General features: G+C 40.5%; 1 protein-coding gene across 12 annotated transcripts in view; it reads right to left on the minus strand.

Moving 5' to 3' along the window:
* The window catches only part of LOC125467494 (paired box protein Pax-2-like), a 228,891-nt gene that overhangs the window by 185,904 nt on the left and 24,090 nt on the right, over positions 1 to 18,897 (minus strand). For 7 of the 12 annotated variants that reach the window (XM_059640243.1, XM_059640241.1, XM_048563409.2 and 4 more), the window contains exons 5-6: positions 15,653 to 15,745; positions 14,207 to 14,329 (exon numbers count right to left, since the gene is read on the minus strand). In XM_059640243.1, the coding sequence (XP_059496226.1) occupies positions 14,207 to 14,329; positions 15,653 to 15,745 (216 nt within the window). The remainder of the gene's footprint in view (positions 1 to 14,206; positions 14,330 to 15,652; positions 15,746 to 18,897) is intronic. The other 5 variants (XM_048563418.2, XM_048563420.2, XM_048563421.2 and 2 more) reach the window with 1 other exon arrangement.

Below are 18,897 nucleotides of genomic sequence, written 5' to 3' on the forward strand. Positions count from 1 at the left end.
TTTCAACATCTGCTACAGTGGGATTTGCACCAAAGTTCCCAGAGCTGGATTACTAGTCCACTGACATTACCACCATTTCCATGATGCCTCAGCTAATAGATATTCCTTGACAAGCATCAATAAAACTCTACTTATTCCATTTGTGTTTATGGGAGCTTGTTTTGTGCTACTTTTTTCGTGAACTTTGCACTTTATGATGCCCTGAGATTCTGAAGGATATTTTATAAATGCAAATCCTTTACCCTTGTTTACTGTAAATAACTTTGGTTTTCAGTTCAGACAAGTGGCTCATCGGATAGCACTGTTGCCTCACAGCATTAGGGACCTACATTTGTTTCCAGCCTTGGGCAACTGCCAGTGTGGAGTTTGCACATTCTCCCCATGTCTGTGTGGATTTCCTCCGGGTGCTCCGGTTTCCTCCCACAGTCCAAACATGCGCAGGTTAGGTGGGTTGACCATGCTAAATTTCCCATAGTGACAATGGATGTTCAGGCTAGGTGGGTTAGCCATGCGAAATACGGGATTAAAGGGAATGGATAGGGAAGTGCCTCTGGGTGGGATGCTCTTTGGAGGCTTGATATCGACTCAATGGGCTGAGCAGCCTGCTTCCAGACTGTAGGGTTTCCGTGACTCTAAAAAAAGCCCAGATGATTGCAGCACCCATTGCTTTCTATCTTTCTCACTCTGTTTCTCTCTTTCATTTTCTAACACCTACAGATGTGTGTCCAATTTTAAATCCGTGTAACTATATTGGATTTGACTGAGCTAAACTCTCAGCCACATGGATTTCCCTCCCATTATCTGAATAGCTGACTCTCATTTTCACTCTCTCTCAAGTGAAAATGAACTGCTGTTAAGTTTTCTGAAACTTTACCTCAGGATTCATTCATCAGCCTATTTTGAAACCATCTGGGAAAACTGCAAAACACTCAACTCCATTTACATCATTTTACTGATAGTGAGAGAATCCTACTGATGCATGGTTGGAAATTGTGTGCACTGAACCCACTAAGTCTGCGGGACCTCATTTCAGCTGGGGAGAAAATATCAAATTTAAGCACAGCCTGTTGAGCAAGTATGAGACATTCATTTAATAAAGGTATTTAAAGACACATTTGATTTAAAGTGATGTTTAGTCATGTCAATGTGTAGTGGTTTTATTAACGTACAAATATTATATTGAACATTAGAAATTTCAGCTACCAAAACAAAAGTAGTAAGCTAAGGAATCTTGATTTCTCTAGATTCTTCATTATCCAAATACCCTTGGTTTATTAACATATGAGAGAGAGATTTTGGTTGCTGCATAATTATATTTTTGTTTTTGAACTGAAATTTGAATGAAGCTAAAAGGTAGAACAATGAAACCTAGCTATACCCTTGGCATTGTGCTACCGCTATGTGAGTAAATTAAAGAAAAGCACAAAACAGTAGACAAAGCTCAAATATTGTGAACTATGTACAGTTTTTAATGATGCCACCAGCAAACTGTTTTTATGGTATTCAAAGGCAGTTAGTGAATATAAGTTTATTTTGAAATCCATAAAACAGAGAAGGGTCCAGGCCCGAAATGTCAGCCTCCCTGCTCCTCTGATGCTGCTTGGCCTGCTGTGTTCATCCAGCTCTACGCCTTGTTATCTCAGATTCTCCAGTATCTGCAGTTCCTACTGTCTCTGTAACAGATCCATTGAAACTCCTTTTCCTGTGCCACCAGCTGCCCAGAACCTACATCTTTATCAACATAAACAACTATTTACATGCAATATTTTCATTGTTGTTCCCCTAAAAGTTTTATTTGTACTTCTTCATATTTCTGTGTAACTGAAAGCACAGTCAAATGTCTAAGGGTCTGACTGTTAATATCATTCCTGGTTTATTTAGGTAATTTCTGAGAAAGTCATGCTTAAGGCCTCATCCGAAAGTCAGAGATAAGGCTGTGATAATAACAGCTCAATTCTCTAACGTGGTTCCTCATTGAGATCAACCAAGATAAAATTGAATAAAGATGAAGTGCAGTGGATTCTGGAAACCTGGAACAAGCACAGAGAATTCTGTAAAAACTGAGAAGGTTTGGCAGCAGCTGTGGTGAGAGAAACAGGTAATGTTTTGAGTTTTCTTGATGTGCCATATTGAACTCAAAAAGCGAATTCTGCTTCTCTCTCCACAGGTGCTCCTAAATCTGCTGAGTTTCTGCAGCATTTTCTATTGCTAAAGATAGGATTGAGTCTATTTTCTGCAACTAATCTGGTGTCTGTTTTAATAGTTGTCCATGTTATTTCATTTAACAGGGCTAAAACTGACTCAAAATCTTCATTTCATTTAAAGGTGATATCAACGTTCCACAGCACTTTGATGTTTAAATTGTTTTCAGGACTAAATAAAGATCATCCTTTTCTGAATTAATTTGCTCCATTTTGTTTATCCATTATGGGATGTGAATGTTGCTAGCTAGGCCACCATTTATTGCCCATCCCTAATTGCTAAGATGGCAGATATATTGTTGTGGTTCTTGAGTCATATGTAGTCCATTCCAGGTAAGTGCAGCAGATTCCCTTCCAAAGATGAGCAGGTTAGGTGGATTGGCCATGGTAAATTGTCCCATGGTGTCCAGGGTAATGCAGGCTAGGTGGGCTAGGTATGGTAAATGTGGGATTACAGGGATAGGGTCTAAGTGGGATGCTCTTTGGAGGGTTGGCATGGACTCGATAGGCAAATGGCCTCTTTCAACACTGTAAGGGTTCTATAATTCCGTGATTTTATGATTCGAAAGGGCATTAGTGAACCAGATAGGTTTTTATGACAATTGACGGTGGTTATGTAGTTGCCTTTAGGCTAGCTTTGTATTCCAAATTTTTACAGAATTCTCTTTACCCACTCTGCCTTGGAGAGATTTGAACTCTTATCTCCTGAATATTAGGCTGGGGTTCTGGATTACTAGTCTGTGCAGTGAAAATGTATTCAGGCCTTCCCACTGCCGATTTAGATAAGAACTAGTGTGAGGAAGATGAGCAAATAATCCCTGAACCAAGGATCACCACAGGTCAGCAGTATAAAATAATTTGGACCGTTTGGTTTCTGTAGTAAAGGTGCTCTATAAATGTAAGTTGATATTTTTGTTGTTATCTCGAAATGTGAGCAATAGTTCGGGAAGGGGAGCAACCCTTCTTCTCAAATTCATCTCTCAGTGATGATGGTTATGAATATGATCAATTTAATGAGGAATTCCCTTTCAGGAGCATCACTTGTTTTGCGAAATCACTCTAGAAAATACCACTGACTTAAATAATTTGTCAGTATTGACTTTAAGTTTAGAATTTCTAACTCAACAATACAGTCACTGATGAAGCAATATTGAACATCACTCTGGTCTTAAAGAGTAGGTTTGCTAATGGGCAATGCTAAGCCACATAACATTTTAATGCAAGCATTAACCATTTATTTAGCTGTTTTAATAAGATTATTATAAATGGGTATACCTAATTTCGGCAGGAATTTATAGCAAATTAAAAATGTGCATTTCATTACACTTGATGTGTGTACCATAAACATTACTGTTAAAATCACATTTTAACCAATGCACTTTATATTTATTATCATTAATTTCTCACCTCAAGCTGCCACCATATCACTGACAGAACTGCCCATAATAGTTTTTCACCTCACTATAACATGCAAAGTGCTCCCTCTAGGTACAGCCCAAATTTGGAAACATGGATTCTGTCATGAAATTGCTTGATGACCTTTCAACAGTTCACATTGACAAGAGGGGTGATTTATATTAGATTCTTTCAGCATGAACAGGTGGAAATGAGGGAAAAATTAGAAAATCAAAACTACCAGAGGCCAAACCTTACCCAAAGGTACAAAAGGAGGCTATTTGGCCCATTGTGCTTGTTTCTGTCTCTCTTGCCCATATTTCTTTTACCAAGCAGGAGAGGAAAGAAATGTAAAAGTAGTGACAAAGGAAGAAGTCAGGTAAATCAGAACTACTAACAGCAGAGTTAGATCTTAAAAGCCTGTACAAGGGATAGAAGAGAATGAGAGAGATAAGGAGGTAGAGGGTGCTGTGAAAGAATGGGTTGACGTGTTGAAATGTTAATTAAGGCCACCATTAAAATGCAATGCTGTTTTACTAATTCAATCATCAATGTTTTTAATTGAATCTATCTGTGTAATCTCCTGCAGCCCCACAACCCTCCGAGACATCTGCACTCATCTAATTCTGGCCTCTTGAGCATCCACAATTTTAATCGCTCCACTATCAGCGTCAGGGCCCTCAGTTGCCAAGGCCCTCCATGCAGGAAATCCCTCTTCACACCTCTCCACCTCTCCTTTTGCTCTTTTAAAATCTACTTCTTTGATTAAGCATTTGGTCACATGACCTGATTTTGCCTCCTGTGGCTTCTGTCTTGTTTCATAACGTTCCTGCAAAGCATATTGGCTCGATTTATCGTGTCAAATGTGCTACAGAAATGTAACTTTTCTGGTGTTGTTGAATAGACCTCATTTTAAGTAACAATTAGATTAAGAAAAGGAAGTGTAATTGAATTGACCTGTGTTAAGTACTGGATATCACCTCTATGTTATTTGGTGTTTCAGGCCTGTTCTTAGATAATTTCCTGATCAATCTGTTCAGGGATGCTATCACACTGCTGGAGCAGGTGGGATTTGAACCTTGTCCTCTTGAGGAGGACATAGGAGCACTACCACATTGCCACAAGAGCCTTTACTAGGCCTATTGGTATTGCAAGACACCATATCTGCTTCCTGTTGAATTAGAAGTGCAGTCACATGATTAAAGCTCCTTCTCGTGGCAGGGTTTTGATTGACCTGACCTATGAACCATCCCTAATCCTTCCCACCAAGCATGAACTGACAAGAATGTGCCCGAGATTTAAACCCAAGGAAACTGCAGATTAGGCAAATCATTTGAAACAGATGCATTGAGCAAATGTGCAGTCCATCACCCAGCAGTCCCTACTGACGTTTAACACCTTGCTCTTTTACTTCTCTTGCCAGCCCCTGAACTTCTTCTGTTAGACAATTCCCGAAAAAAAACAAGTCAAGCTCTGACACATTGACAATCCATACAAATCTCACTCCACGAAGCCCACAGTTAGCACTCCAATAAGATTTTTAAAAATTGAAAAGTGGCTTCAGGAGAAACTACAGGGGAAGCTCAAGAAACGTAGGAGTAGATACTGTCGTCGACGTACTCAATTTTATACTTCTGAGCATGCATGCACGACCGTCTATAGTCCCACGTGCATACTGCAACAAATATACTCCAGTTCACATATAGCTCTGTATTCAAACCACAGTGTGCAGACTTCATTTATACTTCATTCTTCCTCACCTAATACTCCAGCATGTTTACTTAATTGTTAATATTCCAGTCCACAAACTGCATTGTTTTCATTTCAGTGTCTGCATCCCAACATTCACATCATAATGTGAATTTTAAGGTGAGAATGAATTCAAGATGGGCATGTTCCAGTGAATGTACCCTACTACATACAACTCCATTTGGAAAAATGTTAATGGACATATTCTAGCATATACAGTTAATTTGAGGTTTTCAATGTCAATTTATCAGATGAATTAATATTTTACAGAATAAAATGACTGTTTTGATGTTGTATCTACGTTGTTTAATGCAACTTATTGGAAACAGTTCAATTTTTAACGCAAGTCAGTGTTTGATTATTAAGCTATCCTGTAATCTGCCAACTCCAAAACCCAAATTCCACTCTACATTCTGCAAAAAAAACTCTATATACACATTGCAATTAGCATACTGCAGTGTACATTGTCAATATTCCTATCATAGCATATATTTTCTGTTGTGTATAATTCAGTTGTCACTCCAGAATATATGTATAATCCAGTGCAATATTTTAATGCATATGCTCCATTGTACTTAACCAGACACAAGGACAGACTCGGGGAGTCCAGAAAATTACATTAAGCTGAATTATGAGGCGAGGGCGATGAGAGAGACAGAATGAAGTGAATAAAGGTCAAATTTAAGATCAATGTCACACTAAAAGGGGAACCAAAACTTGCAATGGACTCCCACATAGAGCACAGCGAAGACAAAAAAACCCCCTCTGAATCAATTCTGAAATAATTGAATTATGCGAAGGGGAAAGTGTATAATTTTCCTGGATGGATGAATTAAATGACCTTCATTAATTGTGATTTTCTTATATTCCAGTATAACCGCATCATTGTTGAGGCTCCATTGTTATTACTGAAGGGCACATACTCTGCAGTATCAGAAAGTGAACATTTAAGGATTTTTTTTTGGGTACAGTAAAAAGGTAATTACAGGCCCTGCCTTCTTGTTTCCTGAACATCGACTTGCCTTTTAAAATGCTCAACTTTGCTCTTTCCTGACAACATGCTACATACCAACTTGAATGTCCTTTGGATGAAAATGCTTTCCCTGATTTCATTTTTTTGCATCAGCTTGGACACAAAGAAATTACCAGCAGCAAATGAGCATGTCTTACTCTGGAGCTGAGTAATATTTGGCATTAATATCCATAGCTCAATCAGCTTGGCACAGTTGGGTCACCCCAATTCTTGAAACAGAAGGCTATGTGTTCGAAGCTCAAAGCAAGGCTGTTGAATTGCTGAACTGATTTCGGTAATAATGACCACACAACTTCAAGATGTAATTGTGCAAAAATGTACTTTTGCAGTGTGATATGAGAAGTGCTGAGTAAATATCAGTTTCATTTGATAAAGCATATATGTGAATCAAAGTAAAGCTGAGGCCAAAGTGAAAGGTTAATGGTTGTTGTCTATTCCCTCAGATGGTGGATTTCAAGACTAAGGGGTACATTTTAAGGTGAGAAGAGAGAGATTTAAAAAAGACATATGAGGCAAATTTTTTACACAGGGTGGTTCGCGTGTGGAATGAACTTCCTGAGGAAGTGGTGGCTGTGGGCACAATTGTAACATTTAAAAGATATTTGGATAAGTACATGAATAGGAAGGGTTTGGAGGGATATGGGCCAGGAGCATTGGTTCCATTTGGGATTATGTATGGCATGGGCTAGTTGGACTATTGGGTCTGTTTCTGTGCTGTATGACTTTATGTGATATTGGCATCATTGTCAATGCCAGCATCTGACGCCCAATCAATCTTTGAATTGATTGAGTCTCTGGGCCATTTCAGAGGGCAGTTAATGGTCAGCCAAATCACTATGCATCAGGAATCACATGTAGGCCAGAGCAGGGAAGAATGGCAGATTTCCTTCCCTAAAGTTGATTAGTCAATCGGTGGGTTTGTTGATTTTTTTAACCAATCTGCACCCACTCAAGCAGGCAGGACTTGAACCTGGGCCTTCTGGCTCAAAGGCAGGGACGCTGCCACTGTGCCATACACACCCTCAGATAGGTTTTTATGGTAAAGCTTACATGTGACCATTAGAGTAGCTTTTAATTCCAGAATTTTTTTAATGTTGAATGTAAATTTCACCATCCTGATTGGATTAAAACCCATGTCCCGACAACATTATCTTGGATCTGTAGATTACTAATCCAGTGATATTACCACGACACCATTATTTCCCTGTGATAATAATCAACATGGCTGCTCACTAAATACTTTCATGAAATGTACTCAGTTAGCACCTGAGCTTTGTAGACCAAAGGATCTTGGTTCAAGCTGGCTAGTTGTCTCAGGCCCCATGATTGAGTTTGGTGCCCTGGTTTAGGAGGAGCACAAAAAGAACTAAAATAGTTTTATCCATTCTGACCACTGTGTTGTATTTGAACATTGGACAGTGGTAGGATTGGGCTCAGCTGTGATGCAACCTGCGGCCGAACAGCCTGTGACATTCATTACCAATGTGACTAATAGCCAACAGGGCGCGGCAGCCTGTGCAATTGTGGCCCAGCAAGGAGTCAATTTCTCCAGAAGAAAGCTTAAAGGAAGAAAAAGAAAGAGTTTATCCTAACTGTGGCAGGAAGATTAGAATGATCAGTACCCAGTAGGTTTGACAAAACTCCGTTTAATTACAGCAGCTTTCAATCTATTGTGGCTGAAAAACGTTTGTTTTCTTTTTTGAAAAAAAGTGCTGATTTCCCAATAAAAAGGAGGAAGTGATTGGGCTGACTGTGAATGACTCCTGGAGTTTTAATGGAACTACACTGCATTCCTCACAACACGATCCTTTATAGGCACACAAAAACATGCTTTAATGAGAGGTGACTTAACAGACAGCGTGATTCATACAGTTTCTATAGTAACCTTTCTGAGGTTCTGCGGGTTGTTTGAGCCTTGCTAAACTTCAGTGTCATCTCAAGATATTTGATTTCCTAAGTTTCCAAATAAATAGGAACCAAAAGAAAAAAAAATCAAAACAATAATCACCAAAGAACAGGTGGACAGATGTGGGAGAGGTTGACCCTGCTGATTAAAAAGAGATTCTGTGCAGTAGTAAAAGCACAACGTTTGTGTCAGTCTATAAGGGCACGCTGCTTTGTATTAATACTGGCTGCTAACTCACTAGGACTGGTGTAGGGTTCCAACACTCTGAGACAATCCTGAAGTTTCTGGGAATTAAAGATTAATCTCCCACCCCACTTACCAGAAAGATTAAAACAAAAGAGCAAGGGCTAAATCAGAGTCTTCTATACTGCCCGTAATTATTTATTTGTGACTAAATTCATAGCAATGGATAACAGATTGTTTGAGTGAAAGGGGACAGGCGGAGGTATGGGCCCAACCAGAGTCACTATTGACCTTAAACTGGTCGGATGCCAACTTCCAAAATGAAATTCTTACGGCCTTTTATGTAAGTGAGCAGTGTCCACCCCTGCCAGATTTTGCTCGAGTTGAACTGAAGTAGGTTTTGGCCTTGACAAGTGGAATTCTTTCCAAAACAGGCATGTGCAGAGCCAGCAAGGAGATGAGGCACTGCCAATTCAAGAAGGCTTGAAACTTGGGAGTTTGGACTTTGACTAGACATAATTCTGAAGGTGTTATCACCTGACCTCCCTCTGTCAGCCACACTGCCCACATTAGACAGCATCTCCACCCACCTCCTCCATTTCTGGTTTTCACTTTTCGCTGTAACTAGGTACATGTGACAATAATAAATCAAATCAAAAAATGTTTGTCCTGCTATGAATGTTCATCCTCTGAATTTTACCTCATTGGAGACTCTAGGGTAATGTCAGTGTAAACAGCAGTCAGGTTCCAAGCAGTTTCTCTTGCTTAATGGTAAACCTCATCCTGAGCAGTTACATTAGAAACTCAACACAGTAAGTAATCTTCAGCCTGCTAATTTAATAACTCTGCACAATAACCTTCACTCAGACATTTAAACTGCAACTCCACACTGTTACATAGCGAGTAACTTCACCTTGCTGAATACATGGCAACATTTCACTAATAAACTGCAGCAAATGAATGCTCTGAGCAGTTATACGAACACAGAGCCTAACACTCAGCAATGTTGAAACAATGGCTGCAAAGGAAATCCCATTTTAAACGAGTTAATTTTTATCCCAAAAAACAAAGCCTGCGAAAACCTTTCTGATTCAGTTGCCTCAAGCTGGGCCTCATTACGGTGCAAGAGTGGTGATCAGAAATATTGGATCTAACACATTCATTAACCTGCTGGTGCCCTCAAGTTAGCTTTGGAGGGTGCAGCAACTCTACAACCCATCGGATTTCTCCACCAACTTCTCGTGATGACCAGGTCTTGCTTATTTTGCAAATGTGCAAAAAGTGCGTTTTACCTCCCAGTGCCTGAGCTGGGGTGAAACTGCAAGAGGGGACGCAATGGTTGACAATGGGGAGGAGATCCTCCTAAGGTTGTGGGAAACTGGGAGATAATGAAGGAAAGCCAGCCTGACATCTGGGCTCTTCCTAGCACTTGCATGGAGTGTATTATGGTTTCAGTCTTTCAAATGTCAACATTTGTCAAGGTCAGCCTGCGGTGAGCCGGAACATGTCTCCGTGTAAATATGTATTATTAGAAACACGGGTGTATTGGAATATACGTAGATTATTACCAGTCTGTGCGAGTATGAATGATTGTAACAATAGCTGGGTAAATTTTAACTGTTTTTTTGATCGACGTTTGTCGATTTCCCCTCCCCCCGACCCCTCTATTTCTTTTCCCTCCCCTCCAGTTGCTTCCTGGCCAGGGTGAATCTAAGTATTATAAACAGAAAACAAAAACAACGTGCCAGTTGGAGGTTGATCTACGTGTGGCCATCTTGCTTTTAGATCACGGGATGTTCCAAAGTGAAGTTTGTGCTCAGGATATCGTGTGTCGGCGATTGCCTGTACTGGTGGAAGAATTGTAACTATCACTGTAACTACTCGCTAATAGCTTGCAATGTCCACACAGCGTATATTGCCGGGGTGGGGGATGGCTGTATCAACACAGCGGTAGAGCCACACACTCTGTCCAGTAAAGAAGGATTAGGACAGGCATTTTGACTGGAATCCACTTTGTGAAAAGGACAAGCTTGACTGGCGAATGCTGCTGGTCTTCTGCCTCACAGACACACAGCGTCCCCTGGCTTGATTGTTGGCAGTTTTAAAACTCTCGGGTTTAATTTTCATTTGTTTGTAATTCCACTCTCTCTCTTTTTAATTTTCTCTGTGCGATGTGAAAGTTCAGTGGCTCTGTAATCATATAATAGCACTCAACCCTGCCTCGGCGTCAGGCTCATATACAGCTCATTTGTTGTACAGTATGAATGTGTCGGAATTGATTGATTTTTGTATTTTTTTCTACTTATAATAATGTTTATTCAATAAAATTAAAATGGAGAGCTGTGCTGTGTGCAGTGAGTCTATAATCTGTAAGGCTCCAGGCAAAAAATCATTTCTTCTGCCTTCTCTCTTAGAAATGGAGTAAAAGCATCTAACACATCAGTGCTGCTTTCCGCGGCTGACCTGGGTGGCTTGCTACATCATCTTGACATGTAATTATCCTAACTCTTCTTAATCATTTCATCCAAGATTAATTGTATAAGACAACAGTGACAAAAGTGTAGGTCAGGCCTATGAGTGGGAAACCCTGGTTCTGTTCAATAGGCACTTCATTGACTCAATTAATAAACTTCACAGAAAGAGAAGCCAGATTTTTATTATTTTTTTTGGGGGGGGGAGGTTTGGTGATGGTGGTGGTGGTGGTGAGTTTGATTGGTCAGTGTTCTGGTCGGTTGGGTATGGGTTGGGGGAAGGGGGAATGAGGCTGAATAGAATCTTCAGGGAATTCATTATAAAATCTGCATAAGAAAGCTTGTTTTATTTTTGGCCTAGGTGCTGGTTGAATAAGGAGCCACACAGTCAGTTATTTGAAATAGAACGCTCAGCTGTCCCTTTCAGTTACTTCCTCTCACTGCAACAACCCCACCCCCACCCCACCCCTGCACAATGTGGTCCACTACCTTCCCCTTGCAGTCCCTTCATTGCCCAACCTATTCTCTCCATTGGGTAAGGCCCAACTTTGCCTCTTCTGTTGTTGATGCTGTAGGGAAATGGGGACGTTTCTTTCCTCCAGTGATTCTCTCTTGATTATGATTCGACAACCGGCCTCCCACCGCCTACCTCCAAACTTAGTCATCACCCAACCACCCCACCTCCACTTACTCTCACATTCTGGTTCCCCTGGTACCCCAGTCAAGACACCATTCTTTGCGGGTGAGTCTGGCTGGTGAAGAGGCACTGACTGTAAGGAGCATTACAGCTGTTTCTGCACTACTTCTCACCATCTGGAGACAAGGAAAATCTCAGTCTGAATTACACAGGCAAATACCAATGCCAACATTGACTGTAACGGGATGATTGCAGTGGGCAGAACCTGGACAGACGAGCAAAACATAGCTGTAACAACAGTGGGTAAAGTAAAGGCCAACCCTGCAAGTATCATACCACACACTGATTGAGGGGATAGAGGGCTCTTGTTTCTGAAGCCATTACAACAATAACTCACGTTTATATAATGCATTTAATTTAATAAAGCATCCTGAGGTACTTCATCAAACAACATTCGAGATTAAGCCACACAAAATGTTAGGAAGATTAATTATAATCTGGTCAAATCGGTAGGGTATAACTGGAGGAGAGTTTTTTTTATTCTTTAATGAGACGTAGGTATCACAGAAAAGGCCAACTTCAAATGCTTATTTCTAATTACCCTTGAGATGGCAGTGGTCAACTTAAAACACAACAGGTGCTGCTGGGGAGGGTTAGGGTTAGGAGATAGAATCAGAAAGGCTTTAGGGAGGGAATTTCAGAGTTTAGGGCACAAGTGGTTGAAGGCACAGCCTTCAAGGAAGGGTCAATGGAAATCAGTGATGTGCAGAATGGACAGAATTCTGAGTTCCCGGGGATTTGAGAGTCTGGTGGAGGCCACAGGTTATAGGGAGGGCTAAGTCCCATGGAGGAAATGAAAGCTCTGGGAGGAATGTTTAAAATGGAGATTGCTACCAGAGTGGGAGTGTCTGATCATGAGCGTGATATTCTTCCCCGTGAGAATCAAGCTACCTTAAATGCCTTGCCACTTTAAGTATACTAGCACTGTCACAAGCAAAAATGCGCAATGTTTTAACACTATGATGAACCTGCTAGACCATGCACACTTACACTAGCATCGGGTTGCCTATAGTTTATATACTGCACAGACTATGTCCAAATCATAATTGAGTTAGTTCAAAATAAAACAGCACTCTAAAGCAATATTTTATGTAACAAGAATACATAAATCAAGATATAAAAATCAGCAATTATTGTTTCTGAAAACATGTCTTACATGCTTTTGTATACTTATTATAAATAATGTTTGATCAAAAAATCCATCAGCAAGCTTAGAAAATAGCAAGGGTGGATGCATTGGCATTCATAAATAAATACAGACAGAGTTTCTCCATGTAACAACATGTACCCTCCTTTTTCCAGCAAATACCAACCAAAATCTCCCTTAGCTCTATCTACAGTCAAAGGCCACTCTCAAATCCAAGAGTAGCATCAGATGGTTCCTATTTTGAGAAAACCTGAGTATTGTCTCCCATCCCCTTTGAATATTGACAATGACTCTTGTCCCTTCACCTGGAATTCTTGATACAGGGTAACGGAGAAGATTTAACTCTTTGAAACTAGCAGCCAGCCTCAACATTTTCTGAAACCATGGGACTGAAGCTGACTTTAAGATCTTAGGGCAAAGGAGGGCATTTTGTGATGACAAGAGAAGGGGTCGAACACCAACAGTTCACAAAATATATTAGTTTTCCAAAATTGCAAACTTTTATCTCCTCCTGTCTTGAAGGCACTGACTCGTGTTCAGCAGTTAGCTTAACTCACGCTAAATGTCCTCCAATAACTCACTCCACTGCCCATTCTTTGTGTGTAAATCTTGGCAGTGAGTGTCAGCAGGCCAACAAATATGGGCAACAACAGGCCTGATTGTGTCTTCCAAGATCCAATTCCAGTTGGAATCATTGGAAGGTGATTAGGAGCAGGATAGTTTTGTCCTTCCTTAGCCAAGGGACGCTATTCGCATCAAGTAACTTTGTGCCATTCATGACATCAGAGGAATATGTAACATAATATGTGATCATTTACTTTGAAATTTACACTCAGAAGGTCAAAGAAAAATCCCTTTTGCAATTCCAACAGAAACAAAAATTGCTCAGTACATGGCATAACCTTTGAGTGCCCAAGAGGTTAACACCTCTGAAATAATTCTTGATGCTCTGTCTAAACAGAGATTGTACCAAAGAAGCGGACGGATCTCCACACAAAGCAAGGAATACATTTAACTCCTTCTTGACTGTAATGAAGTGACCTTCCCACACAAAACATCAACAGAAAGCATTCACTTCTTTAAATGTGTGAGTTGCCAATGCTAACCAGCACTGGAAGGTCATACAATGGCATGAGCTTGTAATTTCCATTGCTAGAACTATAGGCCCTTGCACTGATCTCCAACTGTACACCCTTAATGAATAACACCCCTTAAGTGATCACATTACACAAACCCAGTTGCAGAATCGAATTCTATAATAAACATTAAACCCCATCTGCAGCCTCACTGCAGCCAACAGCCCAAACCTTATGTAAACTAGAAGATGATTAAAGAGCAGATGGATAGCATGCAGACACCGTGCCAGAAATACTAGCTGCCCTACAGGTGACAGTACAAAAAGATGGATCATGTTTCCCTCTTACCTTCATCTCGTTTCCTCTTGGCCTCGCCATTCGATCGTGGAATGCCCAGAATGCCGTTGATGGAGTACGATCCCACGGGATCATTGGATGCTGAGGACACAGGCGGAGAGTTTGTGCTTGGGACTGAAAGAAATCAATATTTTTTTTAAACTTGTGTTGCACAGTGCATTCAACAACTTAACCTGTTATTCTCTCCAGCCGGCTTGGGCAAAACTAACTGAGTTTGTAATGGTCATGAATGAGAGTGGTCAATATTCTTTATGGCTCATAAAGGAGGTTAATCAGCATGAAGTATAACCAAATATAATTTGCCTATTGCCAAGAGTGCTGAGGTATTTTCTGATGTAATAATAATTCAAAGAGGCTAGGGATTTTCAAATACTACATTTGTCTGTAATAAGTTAACCAATAGTTAACTGGGCAATATTAGAGGGCTTCAATTCTTCTGAGTATTGATGAGTTAAGGAGAGAGATGGAAAATATCATTCAGATTCCCACACCAGATCATTAACCCACAACCTTTATCACTAAATGGATGGAGTGCGACTATTGCGTCAAGATGGGATGGGATTCAGATCTGGGATTATGGAGCAGTCAGTGCCTCTGTGCAGCAAGACCTAGACAACAAGGCACAGACTGATAAGTGGCAAGTACTATGTGCTCTGCTCAAAGTGTCAGGCAATGACTATCTTCAAGCAGGGCAACTTGAACATGTCCCCTTGACTTTCAAAGACATTCTCCCACCATCAATATCCTGGGGTTCCAGAAATTGATCTAGACCAGCCACATCAATATTGTGGCTACGAGAGCAGGTCAGAGTCTGGGAATTCTCTGGCGAGTGACTCACCTCCTGACTTTCCAAAGTTTGTCCACCATCTACAGGGCACAAGTCAGGATTCTGATTGAATAACCCCTCTTGCCTCAATGGGTGTAGCTCCAACAACACTCAAAAAAAACTCAACTGCATCCATGACATAATAGTCTGCTCGTTTGACAAACCATTAATTGTTTAAACAATTACTCCCTCTATCAACAGTACAACATGTATCCCTACCGACCATATACAAGATGCACAGCAGTAAATCTTTAAAGGGTCTTTCAACTGCACATCCCAAACCCACAATCTCTACAACCTTGAAGGACAAGAGGAACAAATGTGTAAGAATGCCACTACCTGCAAATTCCCCTCCCAATTCCATGATACCCTGTCTTAAATTTATTTTGCCATCCCTTCACCATTCTTCTAAATTCCTGGACTTCCCTCCCAAACAGTACTGTGGGTGTACCCAAACCACACTCAGACTGCAACAGTTCAAGAAGGCTGCTCACCACCACATTCTCAAAGTCAATAATGTTAACTTAACCACAGAACTCTACATTCTGCAACCCATTAAAAAATTATCAGCTGTGATACCTTCCAGGAATGAATAGCTGGCCAATACTCACTGTCAAGGTTCAGACGTGAATAAAGGCCTCTCGAGCAAGGTATTGGAGGGCAGCTGGTTCCCAAAAGATCTGCAGCCCAGTGAGAGGAAATATCTGGTAGGAATGGGGAGACAAAATTGGGAAAATAAAAAATTTTAAATAAAAAAGAAAAGTCTAATTTCAGATTGTACATTCACTCTCTGATAATAAAACTGGTTTGAGTCAATATTATTGCCTTCAAAGGGATGATTGGTTTTACTGTATGTAATGATACTTATAGGAATGTTAAAAGCAGCACAGTTCATGGAGAATCCCAAGTTCATAGATTAATAAATTTTTCCCTTGATGTTCCAAAAGTCCTTCAGCACCCCATCCATGTAGCCACGTGTCCGTTAACCTTTTTCACCTTCATGCCTCTCTCAATGCACCAGAAAACGCATCAAGGATCAAAGGTTAAGATGTTCTCCTTGTGCGTTATAATCTGCCTGTACTGCATGCAAAACAAAACTTTTGACTGTACTTTGATACATGTGACAACAATAAATCAAACCAACTTTGATTTAAGTTTCAACTGCAAGGGCTTTGCTTACGTTTATATCATGGAGTAATATCACACTTAATGGCTGTCATGAAGCTGAGAAAAATTTAACTATAATTTTTTAAATAATTAAGAGCCAACAATTGTCTTGATCACAACTGCAGCATGGCTGTGAGTGCAAGTGCATTTCACTGAACTGGTTGAACACTGGACAGTATCAGTCTCCCCCTCTCTCAGCACATCCAGGTGCAGATATATATCACTTCTACAGTATTATTGTCCACTGATTATGTCCGATGCCCTTCAACAATCACTCCTAGCCAACATGCCTTGTAGACACCTCACCAAGAACAGGGGCTGCTGACTGGCATTGCAGATAACTTTGTGTGCCCAGTGCTAGCAGCAGGAAAGGGTGGGTGACAGTTCCATAGCTACCATTAGATAGCCATTTGTTTTACTCATTGTTGATCCTGGCAAGGGACAAAACATGGGTCAGCTGGTCCCCTATGCCTCCTGCAATGCAATGGGACATCAGTGTAGGCCAGGACGCTGCCACTTCAGCTGATTACCTCTGAGGGTCCCCCCTTCCCTGAATGATGCCAAAATGCTGCTGAGGCTGTTGACTGGTCTCAACCTCATTGTATTAACTTACTCTTAAAATGTACAGTGCAAATCAAAAATAAAAAGGATGGCCTCTCATATCAGCAATAAACACACAAATGATGCTACTCCAGCAGAGTTTCACAATGTGTTAATGCTTTAATTAAAAAGAAACATTCACTTACCATGGATATGTTAAATTTGTGTTGTGTTTCTCCGCATGTTTGTACAACATACGTATGTATGTGGATATGTATATATATATATGCACATCTAATTACTTATATGTAACTCATATATATATCATGCATTATACAATGTGACTAATAACAGCAGTGTGACTGACAGGGGAGACAATCGGCCCCCTGTCTACATTTTCAGGCCTGTATTGTTCAGCTAGATCTGTGTGATCTTGTCATCAGTAACTGCCCCATTTTGGGCATGCATATATGGTGTCTCGCTGTGTTGTAACTGTAAATCACACTGATTACCCAAGCCAAGATATCTATAAATCTTCCTCATAGACCACTTTCTGTGAAAAGAAGTAGAAAACAGTTGGATCCCCAGCTTTAAGTTTGACAAGTTCTCACCACATCCACAGTAAATGTCTCCCCATCCAGACAATAAACTCCCATCTATACCTGGCTGCATTGGCCTTGAATTCCTCAATGTACAAGCATCTGTCAAAGGTCTACTGACTGAATTGCCTACCTAATGCAAAGCTGGGTCGTTTGGATATAATCTCAGTTTTGATTCCCAGCCTGTTATGAGTTAACTGAACCCAAACAAGGCTGGTTGAATGTCCCACAAACTATCCTCTCATTCTATGGCTGGAAGAGAAATGCAAAGTCAGGGTTTTTACGCTGTGCATTTTTGAACATTGGGTTAGATGGGTGCAGGTTTGGCTGTGATGGCCTCCAATACTGGATAGCCCACTGGACAGCATTTAGGCTCATATTTGAGGAAAGTTTGATTGTTGAATGTACGTACTACTTCTGCAGAGCCATGCTTGCAATGTGCTCTGTGGCTAGTGTCCTCCTAGCTCTGAGGAACTGGAACAGAATTTTTGCAGTCACTAGCTTTGTGATTGAAGATCTTCTGCTCAAACAGATAGTTGCAATTAAGACAAACAGAAAGTGCTGGAGAAACTCAGCATCTGTAGAAAGAGAAGCCCTTTTATTTGTTTTTCAGATTTTCAGCAGCTGCACTTCTTTGCTTACATTTCAATGGTTGCTACAAATGTTGCAATGTGGGAGTCTCAATGCATGGCTTTACAATCACTATGTACTATATATAGATTATGTGACTAAACTATTTCAATCAAATCCATAGAAAAATCAACTTTTTTTCAAAAACAAAGAAGGACCATCTTTTCAGACCTGGTTTCATGGGATATCTCATTGGAATCTATCCTGGGAAGAGTGTAGTAAAACTTAATAACTGTACAAAAAGATACTGCTTCCTGATAGCTGTAAATTTGCATAGTAACCTCCCAAATGTTTCCCATGAATTAAAAATTTAAATCAAGAAGTCAGAAGATGTGAGAAATGGAAAATGCCCCATTGGTATGGAAGATTTGCTAGCTTAATGTACCTGGTGACAATCTCACCTTCTGGTTGGAGAGTGATGGACACAAGATCCACTTCAAAATGCAGCACATGTCCCAGTAATAATCATAGGAGTTCTCCCAGTGACCCCCAATTGACCCTTTCCAGACAATAAGCAGAGGTACCAGAGAAGTTGTCTAAAAAGCTGTACACGCCAACTTACTGGGAATCTACTAGTTACAGTCAGAGTTAGAGTCATACAGCATGGAAACAAACCATGCCGAACGTGTTCCAAACTAAACTAGTCTCACTTGCCTCAGTTTGGCCAATATCCCGCTAAACCTTTCCCATTCATGTACTTACTCAAATGTCTTTCAAATGTTGCAGCAGTACCTGCATCTACCACTTCCTCTGGCAGTTCATGCCACACTTGAACGACTCTCTGTGTATAAAAAGTTGCCCTTCATGTCCTTAATAAGACTCACTCCTCTCACCTAAAAAATATGCTCGCTAGTTTTGAACTTCTCCATGTAGGGAAAAGACCCTTGCTTTATGTATGCCCATCATGATTTTATATACCT

The sequence above is a fragment of the Stegostoma tigrinum genome, chromosome 37 (assembly GCF_030684315.1).
Source record: "Stegostoma tigrinum isolate sSteTig4 chromosome 37, sSteTig4.hap1, whole genome shotgun sequence".
Taxonomy (NCBI): Eukaryota; Metazoa; Chordata; class Chondrichthyes; order Orectolobiformes; family Stegostomatidae; genus Stegostoma; species Stegostoma tigrinum.